General features: G+C 47.2%; 1 protein-coding gene across 3 annotated transcripts in view; it reads left to right on the top strand.

The window, feature by feature from the left end:
- Positions 1-335: 335 nt before the first annotated feature.
- DNAAF9 (dynein axonemal assembly factor 9) overlaps positions 336-12012 on the top strand; it is a 73725-nt gene continuing 62048 nt past the window's right edge. The window contains exons 1-2 of one of the 3 annotated variants that reach the window (XR_011809295.1): positions 336-499; positions 10469-10548. Coding sequence is in view for 1 of the 3 variants with exons in the window: in XM_038177920.2 (XP_038033848.2) it covers positions 405-499; positions 10469-10548 (175 nt within the window). In the remaining 2 variants the exon portion in view is untranslated. The remainder of the gene's footprint in view (positions 500-10468; positions 10549-12012) is intronic. The other 2 variants (XM_038177920.2, XM_038177921.2) reach the window with 2 other exon arrangements.

Below are 12012 nucleotides of genomic sequence, written 5' to 3'. Positions count from 1 at the left end.
CAGCGGGCGGGGGGGGGGAGCGGGGCTGTGCCGGGGGCTGGACGCGCCCATGACAGGAGGCGGGGGGTGGGCTGGGCGCTGCGCCGGGGGACAGGCGTTGGACGAGCCCATTCTCCCTGAATGGGGGGAGACATAAACAATACACTCCACTCACTTTATATATAATTATTGCCGGCTGGAAAAAACCCTTTCACCATCCTTTAAAATATTGAAGCTGAATGTCGGGCTGCGTTCCGCCCGCCAAAGAGCCGAGAAGAGCGAGCGTCATTGCGGCCCGTCCTCCTTTACCCCCCTTTCTCCTCAGAGGTGGCGCGGGCGGGGCGGGCCGGGGCGGGGCTGATGGCGGCGGTTGCTGCGGGCGCTGTGGTGCCGCGGCTCCCCCCTCACCGCCCCCCGCCGTCGCCATGGCGCTGTGCGGCCGCTCTTCGCTGCTCCGGACGGCCCCGGCCCCGAGCCCTTCGCCCCGACGCTCCCCTGCCGCCGCCGAAGCTTTCGTCAGGTAACGGGAGGGGGGTGGTGGGAAGGGGGCCGGGATGGGTATTGAGGGTGCTGAGGGGGGGGTTGGGGGGGGGATGTGGGGGCTGTGAGGGGGTTTGGGGCGCTGAGGGGGTGATATGGGGGCGATATGGGGGCTCTGAGTGGTCCGGGAGGGGTCTGTGGGGGCTTTTAGGGGACGCTATGGAGGTGATAAGGGGGCTGTGAGGGGATTTGGGGCTCTGAGGGGACGATATAGGGGCTGTGAGGGGGTTTGGGGCGCTGAGAGGATGATATGGGGGCGATATGGGGGCTGTGAGGGGTGCAGGGCGGTCTGTAGGGGTTCTTAGGGGACGCTATGGGGGCGATACGGGGGCTGTGAGGGGGTTTGGGGCGCTGAGGGGACGATACGGGGACGATATAGGGGCTGTGAGGGGGCTGGGGGCGCTGAGGGGACGTTATGGGGACGATATGGGGGCTCTGATGGGTCCGGGGGGGTCTATGGGGGCTTTTAGGGGATGCTATGGAGGTGATAAGGGGGCTGTGAGGGGATTTGGGGCTGTGAGGGGACGATATAGGGGCTGTGAGGGGGTTTGGGGCGCTGAGAGGATGATATGGGGGCTGTGAGGGGGTTTGGGGCGCTGAGAGGATGATATGGGGGCGATATGGGGACTGTGAGGGGTCCAGGGCAGTCTGTAGGGGCTCTTAGGGAACGCTATGGGGGCGATACGGGGGCTGTGAGGGGGCTTGGGGCTCTGAGGAGACGATACGGAGGCTATGAAGGGTCCGGGGGAGTCTATGGGGGCTTTTAGGGGACGCTATGGAGGCGATATGGGAGATCTGAGGGAGTTTGGGGCTCTGAGGGGACGATATGGGGGTTATGAGGGGATTTGGGGCGCTGAGGGGGCGCTATGGGGGCGATATGGGGGCTGTGAGGGGGCTTGGGGCGCTGAGGAGATGGTATGGGGACGATATGAGGGCTGTGAGGGGATGTGGGGCTCTGAGGGGATGATATGTTGATGATACAGAGTCTGTGAGGGGGCTTGGGAGTCTGTAGGGGCTCTGAGGGGACGCTGTGGGGGCAATAAGGGGGCTATGAGGGGGCGTGTGGAGGTCCATGGGGGCTCTTGGGGGACGCTATAGAGGCGATATGGGGTCTCTGAGGGGGTTCTGAAGGGTGAGGGGGCTCCATTGGGGTGCTGAGAGGATGTTATGGGGGCCATGAGGGGGTAGGGGGCTCATTTGGGAGCTCTGAGGGGGCTGGGGTCGATATAGGGGCGCTTTGAGTGCCCTGAGGGGGAGCTGTGGGGGCTCAGGCATGGCTGGGGACTCTGAGGGAGCGCTGAAGGGGCTGGGGGCGTTATAGGGGTGCTAAGGGGGCCACTGGGGAGTGTTTTGTGGGGTAAGGGTGTACGGGTGTTGAGGGGTTCCCTTGGGGAACAGATGGGGTACTTCGAGAGCTGTGGGCACTGAAGGTGGTGCTTGAGGAGATAAAGGGGGTGTGAGGGGCTTGTGGGGGGTCGTGGGGCATGGTGTGGGGCCATGCCACCCCCCTACCACCACTGTCACCCACTGAACCATGTCCCCAAGCGCCACGTCCAACCTTCCCTTGAACACCCCCAGGGACGGGGACTCCACAACCTCCCTGGGCACCCCGTCCCAATGCCTGACTGCTCTGTCTGAGAAGAAACATCTCATTTCCAACCTGAAATTAGGGTGAAATTAAAGAAAGGAGACGAGTGTGGTGTGTTGGTGTGGGCAGCTGCTGGGGGGCTCGTGCTGAGCTTCAGGAACAGGGAGGGCAAAGCTGGAAGGAGGTGGGACATGGGGCTGTGTTAGGGGATAGCAATAGCTCCCAGGGAGCTCAGGTGTCAGCTCAGGTATCTTTAGGTTGCTAGCTCTGCACCCTTTTTCAAGGCTTAAGGTGTGTGCGTTGGGCTACGGTCCATTATTTGAAGTGTTTTGAGTATCCTAGAGAACAACCCATGGAAATAACGACTGCAGGCAGCAAGCATTTTGCAGCACAATACATGGAAGTACTCCCCAGTGTAAAATCAGATAATAGAATAACCGGGACGTTGCATATGAATTGCAAAATTGCTGCAAACAAATGGTTGGCCCAAGCTGTTTGGTATTAAAATGGCTGTGTATTTGCCACAAGCTTTCTTTTGTTCGGGGAGGGAATAAGAGCGTTGTCGCTTGTCAGACAATGTGCCTGTGAAATGAGAAATTCTGCAGGGAGAGAGGGAGAAATGGAGGTCGCTGTGTTCGCCTGGAATACACGAACATGGCTGGTCCTGGTGGTTGTGCTCCTCCTCAGCCAGCTGGTGGGAACTGAATTGATCCCAAGAGGGAAGGCAAAAAGAAGGGATCTTGTTCAAATATTTTCGTTTCTCACTGAATAAATTAACTGTATTTGCTTAAAAGGAGCTTGCCGTTTGTTTATAGCTGGAGATTCTCTCTCAATTCATTCCTAAGAAAATACCAAGAAGGTAAAACAAAACAAAAAGGCAAAAACCACGTTGAAAGAGAAAATGGTTTCCTCTCAAGCCCCCTTTCTTTATGAGTGATTTCTGTAATTTGAGAGCCTGTTTCAGAGTTGTCATGAGAACGTTCGGGCTGCGAACATCTGCAAGCTTTCGAGCTCCACCGGGAGATCCAGACAGCATCTGTAAATCGGCGTGTTTGTAGGAGGCATGTCATCCGTTAGTTTTTTTTTTTTTCCCCTCTCCAACGTTCGTTCTTGTGCAGTTTTTTTTCAGTCCAGATGGAGAAGGGAGGCCAGTGTTTGCCATAAATTTCCCAAGCAGTCAGCAGATACAAGGCAGTTCATAAAAATAACTTAAAACAAAACAATCCGTTACCCGTCCCTCCCCCTCCGCGTCCCAAACAGGAATGGAAAAATTCTTAAGACTATATAAAGAATAGAGAAACGGCCAGAGATAATTCTTGGAGTTCTTCCACATGCTTCAGAGATTTGGTCTTGCTGTGTGGTGCGCTGGGAGCCGGCGTTTGCCACAGGGACCCGAAGCATTGCAACGGCAAAAAGAAGAAAGTTGTGCAAATAAAGAGGAAACGTGCTTTGACTAAGGGATGAGCATTGTCCAAAAAAAGGGTGCTTCTTTTTAGAAGCTGATGTCATGCTTCATGTGTCTGTGGGACCGTGTGTTTTGAGTATAAGTGCTTTTTTTGATCAAAATTTCTGTTAAACATCAGCATCTGAAACTGAGGTGAGCTTGTTCCGTTTGGTGGGGATTTGGACCCACCCAATTCCGCATTACCCTGATGTAAAACAGCGTAGGCAAATCCTTGTCCTTATTTACCCACATTTCTAGCAGGCACCCAGCGAGAGCTCATCTGCATTTTATGTGGGGAAATGCAAAGCGAGTACTGGGGTTTGTTTGACATTGTCTCTGCCTCTGTGCCTGACATTATTATCCTCTGCACCGTTCTGTTTTTAATCACCGAGTGGTTAAATATGTGGCTTTTTTCTTCCCCTACAGCTTCACAGATCCGTCGGTGGGGTGTTCGGGAGCATGGTGCTGCAGGGACAAAAGAGCTGTTGTGGTTTCCCAACCCATTCTAGCTGGGGACATACGTATCTGTGTTGCAGGATTAACAGTTTGTATCCATGTGTTCCTCGGGTAATGATGCCGAGGGTCAGGGTTTTGTAATAGCAGTTTCACCTAATTTTTTTTAAGGAATGCTCTGCATTTGAGCTATGCAAAAAGGGACCTAAATTGACTATGCTGAAGGGGGGTGAAAGGAGAAAAACAAACCCTGTGTTCTGCATTTGGGTAGTTTTCTACCATGGTAGAGAAGGAAGAGGCGTTGGGGTTTGTCAGCTGTCAGTTTGGGGCCGAAGTTCAGAGGGATGTGGAAGTGGAAAGGCAGGGTGCCACTTTGTTAGGTGATAGGTTTTCTGAGAGGAGTAGTTGGCATCCTTACTGACATGCTGCAGTTTCAGAAGGTGAATAAACAGAGCTGGTGTTCACACATCAGGCTGTAAAATAATGCATCATGGCCACAGGTCTGGCTGGCATCTGCATATACACAGCTGGTGGGCAACCGTTTGAGTGCACCCATGGAAGAACTTCACTTGGCTTCCAGCCCGTTAGCTGGTGGTGGGACTTCCAGCTGTCCTAAAACCATGCTGGTGTACATCTACGTGACACATTAAATTAAAGCAGGTCTTGTCTGAGAGCTGCTCACAGCAAAAAGTGTGCTGAAGGGCTGCGCTGGGTCCAAGTGTGGCTACGGGAAATACCAGCGTGAATATTGATGTGCAGCCTTAAAAAATAGTTCTGCTGTTTGGGTGTGCTGGGTCCCAAACAAGCCTGGAGTTTGGAAACGGCGCCAGGTAGTCCCAAAATCCAGTAAGGGTCTCTTCTGGTGTGCTCTGAGATCCCGGAATTGAATACTACTCTCCAGTTAAACTGAAGAAGCAAGGAATCTGGCCTTGCAAAATGCAAACCAAGTTGAAGTTCCTTCCTCTGCATCTAGTCTTAATGTTCATTACCAAATATTGCTAATGATGAGTGTTTCTAAAGACGCTGTAGGACCCCTGTTCCTAGTCAAGTCGCCTATGTTCTTTGTTAAGAAATTGTGAAAATAGCTGGAAAATTGTGTGTAAGGTAGGAGCACACCATTGTCTGAGTGCCATGCAGTAAAACACAATTATTTTGGTGAATTAAGGAAGGGAAAAAAAAAACAAACCAGCAAAGAAAGACCCACCAACCAACCAGCCAAGAGCAAGCATGTTCTGGCTCAATATTAAATTTCAAATAAACTGCTTTTGAAATCCATGAATTTGAGAGCCTTTAACTCAGTCTGGCTTCTGGTTTCTGTTTTCATAAATACCTTAAGATGCCGACCGTGTCGGAGTGTGGGAAATGCAGGGAAATCCAGTGCTCTGCTGTATGCAGACAATAACAAGGGTTCTGGTAGAAATTGAGAGGTCAACAAAAAGCCTGCAAAGAATAAACTTCTTGTGTTTTTTGAGGGGTAGAGTGGAAACAGATGGTGGTAGCAGCCAGTTAACAAGGAGTGGAATCTGTGTGGGGAAAAAAAAGGCGTGAGCTGTTCTTTATCTTTCCAATTTCTTATTTTTAAACCAAGCACTTAAGGCAGACGCTGCCTTTAACATTAGGTAGACAGCACAAATCCCTCCAAGTCCTTCCCCTTGGATGAGCCTTGATAATGTGAAGATTTGCACGATCTTGCCAGGGGTGCCTCCGACGTTGCTTCCCCTTGTCGGCTGCGATCTGGTAAAGCTTTTACCACGTGTGGGTTTTTAAGGCTGCCTTGCCTTTGTGGGGGAGGAGTGTAACATCTGCCAATATGGAGCAAAACAGGCTCAGCTCGCCGCTCCCTACAGCAGCGGGATTGCATCCATCACGAGAGCTGCAGGGTGACCACAGCTGCGCCATCCCAGGCGTTGGGCGAGCCAGCCTGGGGGAAATCGGGGTAGGAATCAACGGGGGATCGGTGCTGGTCCTGATCCTACATGAAGCACTGCTTGACTGCGACAAGAATGAATGAATTCAGCTTCAGCTGGTAACAAGGGGTGCAGAAAAACTACTACATTGTGGAAACATTGGTTAAATGAAAGTTAAAACACCGGCTGGCATTATTTAAAAAAAAAAATATATTTTTTTTCTGGCTGTGAAAGGCACAGTTGTTAATTCTTCGTTTGCTGCCAGGCACGGCGTGCAGCGCTCTGCCTGTTACCGAGCTGCGACAGGCTGGGCTGTTACAAAGCAAGGTACTTTGCATAATTAGTAGAAGATGTGTGAACAGATGAGCGCTAATTCTCAGAAGTTAATGACTGTTAATTTTCTTCCTTTTTTTTCTCATCTACTCCAAGGCTAGCGGAAGATCAAGAATTGAATCGAGAACCTCAACAGAGCGGTTCTTAATTGGCCTAAATGCACTTTATTACCAGATGCTACCCCAAAACGTGGTTTGGCTTTCTGACCCTCCTTCCTTGGCACTCAGATTAGCTTGTGATGGCTGAAAGGTTTATATAAATGTGTGTTTTTTAATCCATGGTCTAGAGTTTGTGACTTGACGCATGGCTTCAAGATTGTTGGTGAGATATAAAGGCAATGAGAAGGCCGAGACAGTCCCTTGGAATTGGGGGGTGCTTATACTGGTGTAAACCCACGTAGAAACTGGGGAGATTCTCACCGTATCTGCTTGTAAAGCAGCCTGGGTGTCTGTGCTCGTCTTGACGGGCTTTTTGCAGCAGACCTAGTTCAAGTAGCTCGCAGCTCAGGTCTTGTCCGAGGCTCACAGAAGCCCAGGACTTTGGGGATTCCTTACAAAGGCTTCACGTGATTGTGGTTTTGAACCCATGTAATGCCTGTGTTCAGCATCAAGCTACTGCAAAATGAAGCTGTGGTTACCTACGTGCAGGGATCCAGAGCCCCATCTTCCAGGAGAGCATCCTGAAGCCCGGAGGGTTGTGTGGCTCTGCAGAGATCCTTCATTGCCTCTGTTTGAAGTTGGGAGTGAGGTGGAAAGGAGGAAAATTCATTGCCCTTGCCAGGGCACCCGCTTTGGAGGTGGGAAAAGTCAGGGATTTTTGTTCCCAGGGCTGTTTCTTTGTTTTTGTCAGATGAGTGTTTAATGTGAAACGCAAGAAAATGCCATTTTTTCCTCTGACTTGATACACAGTCCAGCCTGCATTGTTTAAAAGCATGTAGTAAGAGTTCTAATTATTCTCTTCAGTTTTTCTGAATAACGTCTTTATTCAGGGACAGAACTCTTTGGTTTTTAATGTCAGCCTCTGAATGTAATGATTTATATACACTTGAAATGACGTTGAAAATATCTCCTGAAGAAGCTTTTTTCAAAGATTTCTTTCATAGAAACTGCCTCTTCAACTGAGGCAAGGAAAAATGCTCCGCTGAAGGCTGCCCAGTGTTAGAGACTGAAATAAACATGTTTATGGTCATACCTTTCATTATGAAATAACATGATTTGACCTATGCTCTTTGATTTCATGTCAGGACTATCTCCCGAATGAGATGTAGACCTGACCAACTTGGCTTGACAGGAATTAGCAGCTTAATCCGAGAGCTTTATGCATTTTAAGGGGTTCAATGAAATTAATCTCTGTGGAAGATGCTGAGCATAACTATAAGAGTAAAATTTTTAACCATTTATCAGACCGTGAAGTAGGAAAAGACCAACCCAGAGCAAACATAGAAGTGTATTCCCCCCCCCCCTTTTTTTTTTTTTTTTTTTTTTTACCCCCTGAAATGTACTTGAATGGATAAGAAAATGCTTTTACCAAGCTCACAAAGACAAAAACTCCGTAGTTTGCTCTTCTCTGCTCATTACGCAGGGCCATTTTGCTGGTTTGTCTTCACACATGATAAGCCTATTTGATCAGGTTTCCCTTTCATCAGGGATGTTAGTGTGAAATTGAGATTTGAACATCTCAGAGAGGAGCAACTTGTATCTTTTAATAATGCTTTGGAATGAATGAATCTTCCCCAAGGAGTTTCCATGCTTGCTCTTTGTTCAAATTTAGCTCTAGCCACTCCTTTCCTTTAGAAGTGATCCGGGGCGGGGTGAGGGGAGATGGCAAAATCAAGGTATGTGCTCGTGCTGTGTTTGTTGTGCACAAGAGCTTTAAAAAATAATTTTCAATCAAGACAAATCTGCCTTCGGAGAATTGCTTAAATTTGCCTTCGGAGTATATTTGAACGCTGGTAGTGGAGATGTTTTTGAGTCTTTTCTCTGCGAGGATTCAATAGAAAATCTGCCTCCTGTGCCTTTCATTTGGGAGCATTCATATTTTTCCCGATGACAGTTTCTTTTCCTACTCTGAGCGAGAGCAGGAAGATGCATCCTTTGATATGGTAAGTTGTTTAATAAAAGGCAGTCTGCAAGCTGCTGATTGTGGAACTGCAGATGTCCTTGGGCATGCTTTGTCAGCCCTTCCAATCTGTCCTTCAAATAGACTCGGGAAGCATGGGCTTCTCCTCAGCAGCCCTTCCCAGATAGGTAAAGTAGCAGTTTTGTTTTCCCGTGTGCTTTGTCTGCACGTGAAGCTTCTTCCACGTTGCAATGTTTGAGGGTTGCTCTAGCAATTTTACTTGGCCTGCAGCCGGTCCTTAAATATCTGCGGGCTTGGCTGCATGCTAACAAATGAAGTCAGTTCAATTTGTTTGTAGAGTACAGGGGATTTTTCTATTTCTGCTCTTGTGACATGGAAAGTACAAAAAAAAAAAAAAAAAGGGTGCTGTATGGCTTGCCATCGGGCATCGTGTCACCCCTAGCTAGTCTGGGGTCCTGGTTAACAATGGACTGAAAGCTTCTCAAATAAGATACAAACTCTTAAGTTAATGAAGTTTTAGGTTAGGTTTAATGAATAATTAGGAGCTGTCTATGCAGTGTGAAGCTCAGTGTTTTGTTCACGGAATTCATACCATCACCTACATGGGCAACAACATCTGATATTAGTAGCAGCCGGCTAGATGTCATTTTGCTGTCATCAGTGCCTCATTTCTTTCTGTATCTCAGACTGGATCAAAATGCCAGTTCATATGTACCCTGGACTACGATATGATGCAGCATTTTTAATATGAATTGGGAAGTTTCAGGCAAAAAGAGTAATTGAGGGGTTCACAGCTCAGGCAACTCAAGAGGGGAAAAAATAAATCTGGAATGAGCATTTGTACAAATGGATCTTTATTTTTTTTTTCTTCCCTCCTTCCTGTAGAAGTATCTTGAAGTTGTCTGACCTTCACTGTTAGTGTGGATGTTCGAATTGCACTTCGATGGGCTGTGATACAGATCTTTCGTGTCTGTTCAGTCTTTCAGAGAAAGTAGAGCATGATAATCATGGGATCGCTGCAAAGATCTGTCCACCTTTTACGTGGTTTAAGTATCTATGAAAATAGGAGTACTTGATGTGGCTTTCTTGTTTATTTGGGTGGATCATAAATTTAGCTCTGTTTGAGGGTTTCTGTAAGAGAAAGCTGTTTCCTAGAGCTGAGCAGCCCGGTTGTATAAACAAGAAAACATTTGGTGATATCAGCAGTGAAAATTCTTGCCTTTTATCTGCTTTGAAACAAGCTCACAAAAGGTTGGCTAGAAGTACAAACTGCGCTGCTCCCTGCGTGGCTGAGATCCTTGCGTAGCTTAGAAATGTGTATTGGCCAAGATCAAATTGATACGACAATTCATTTCGGTTCTGAGAATCTTGGCAAGACTTGGTAATGCTTTAAATGTAGATTATCAAAGGGTTTGCTTTAGGTTTATAGTTTTCTTGAGCTGTTTATTCTAGAAAAAAGTCACAATCGCAATATAGAAGTCACAAGAAAGCTACAGTGCAGGTTACCTCATGGAAATGCTCTAGATACCCCTCTGGATATACAGGGAAATAAATTTCCTTTTTTATTGCTTGCATTAAGCATTATTCACGAATATTGGGCTTCCTACACGAATATGGGGCTTCTCAATTTGGTTTTGGGGGGGATTTGGGGCATCTCTGCCATGTAGTTACACAGGGTAGAAGTTTTCTGGTGGTGCTGGGGTGCTTAAACTCTTGACTTTTGCAAATCCTTCCTGGGCTGTCAAAGCTTTTGCAGTCCCTTCCCATCACTTCTTTACCTGGGTGTCGCCTGCCCTGCAGTGCTTTGTGCTGTGCCCCTCTGGTAGGGGCTGACCTGGACAGAGGGGAGGGAAAGGAGCAGAAATTCTTGCTAGAGATCAGAGATGAACGAGGCACTTGGTTAGAAGGAATTCTCACGGGTTGTGGTGTTCTCTCAGGGCTACTTGTGCATATTTTAGTGGACAAATATAAATAGTCTGGAGCTGGTTTGATAAGAGATTTAAAAGTATTTCAGAGAAATGATACCTAAGCTGAGCCATGTCCAAATAACTTCTATAACAAAGGAAAAGCGAGGTAAACCTTGCCCTACCAAATTTGAGCATTTTAAAAGACTGACTTTAAAGACCAATTCTCTTTCTTTTGCAGCTGCAGCCGCCTCCGAAACATTCAGAGTATCCTGACACAGAGCAGCAAATCTCAGCCTGATGGAATCCTTTGCATTTTAGGTTAGTGTTACTTATTTTTCCCCCTCTGCTCTTCTCATTGTATTAATGAAGATGCCATGAGTTTCAGAAAGATGAATATTATCTCCTCCTTCCTGTCCTGTCCCTGTTTGCCAGCAAGAGGACAGCTCTCTGATTGTTGCACCCTTTTCTCTCTCAATATTTCTCAGGCAGACTTCCTGCAATAAGAAGTGATATTAATGTTCTTCCAAGCCTTAAGAAAATTGAGTGCCTGGAGGAAAAGACAAAATCTGCCTTAATGTCCAGATTGAAGGAAAGATAGGGAGAATTTAACCCATGCGTATTTGGAGTAAACAGTCAGCTGTCCAGGCAGCATTTGTGATGGGATAGGAGCTGAAAACATACGTGTTGCAGCTGGTTTCCCCACAGAGGCAGGGATGTGGAAGAAACTAGAAGGAGCTGGAGAAGGCCCTAGGAGTGCCAGGGTTTGTAATCATCATCTGCAGCACATTGGGGAGGGGTGGTTGAGAGTAGGCTCAGCTTGTAAGAGATGAGGAGAGGGAGAAGGGGGAATCAGGAACCTGGCAGAGTGAATAAAACTGGATTTTAGCAGGAGGGTGGTCTTCCCTCAGGAGAAGTAATTCAAAATGCACTTAAAGAGTTGCTTGAGAAACCTGGGAAGCAGTTGAGAGTGAAATGGTGGTATTTAAACAGCGTGTGGTTTCCGTGCTTTATTTCTTCTGGGGGTAGGGGAAAAGAGCAATACTAAACAAAGCTGTGTGCAGAGGTATGCTATAGGAAAGTCACAGTTTGTTTTTTTTTCTTACAGTTTCATCATTTCTGTGTGTAACATTGACTTGTGTTTCTTAATTTATAATTACTATTGGTACATTAAAGAAGTCAGGAATTATAATTGAAATTCCCTGCAGGATAGGTCTAGAGTAACTGTGCAAATAACGTATAACAGTTAAGGATGGAGAAATCGAGTGTAGCCCTAAAGAAGTTGTGTAGTAATGGATTTGCAATAAGAAACGATACAACAGATCGTTTCCTGCCATTGCCTGGTTTTGATTTTTTTTTTTTAATGGTGCAGCAAGAAAACCTGAAGCTCACTTAGTGGCTAACAAAAATGTTAAGGGTGCATAACCTAGTTCTCTTCTGATGTCGACTATCTAACAACCTTCCTAACCCACATTCTTCACAGCTGAAGACATCTTTGGTTAAGTAGTAACTTCACAGGTAGGTGATCTATTAGGTGGCTCTGTCAACCTTGCATCGAAACTTACTGATACAAGATAAATCACTTGGTTTGGCTTTTAATGCCAGTCAGGTTTCATAAGATACCCCAAGTTGTGCCATCTCTTAATTCTGGCCGTTGACTCTGCACTACTCGTGACTCTTAATTCTGAAGCTGCAGTAAGTCTCAAGCAAAAAAGTCACTCAAAACATTGTACAGCTTTAGGGAAAACATCAGAGGCAAAAGGAATTCCTTTGTGTAAGCCTGAG

The sequence above is a fragment of the Anas platyrhynchos genome, chromosome 4, assembly GCF_047663525.1.
Source record: "Anas platyrhynchos isolate ZD024472 breed Pekin duck chromosome 4, IASCAAS_PekinDuck_T2T, whole genome shotgun sequence".
Classification (NCBI taxonomy): Eukaryota; Metazoa; Chordata; class Aves; order Anseriformes; family Anatidae; genus Anas; species Anas platyrhynchos.
Note: the sequence above shows the minus strand (reverse complement) of the source record. Positions and strands in the feature narration are given on the sequence as shown.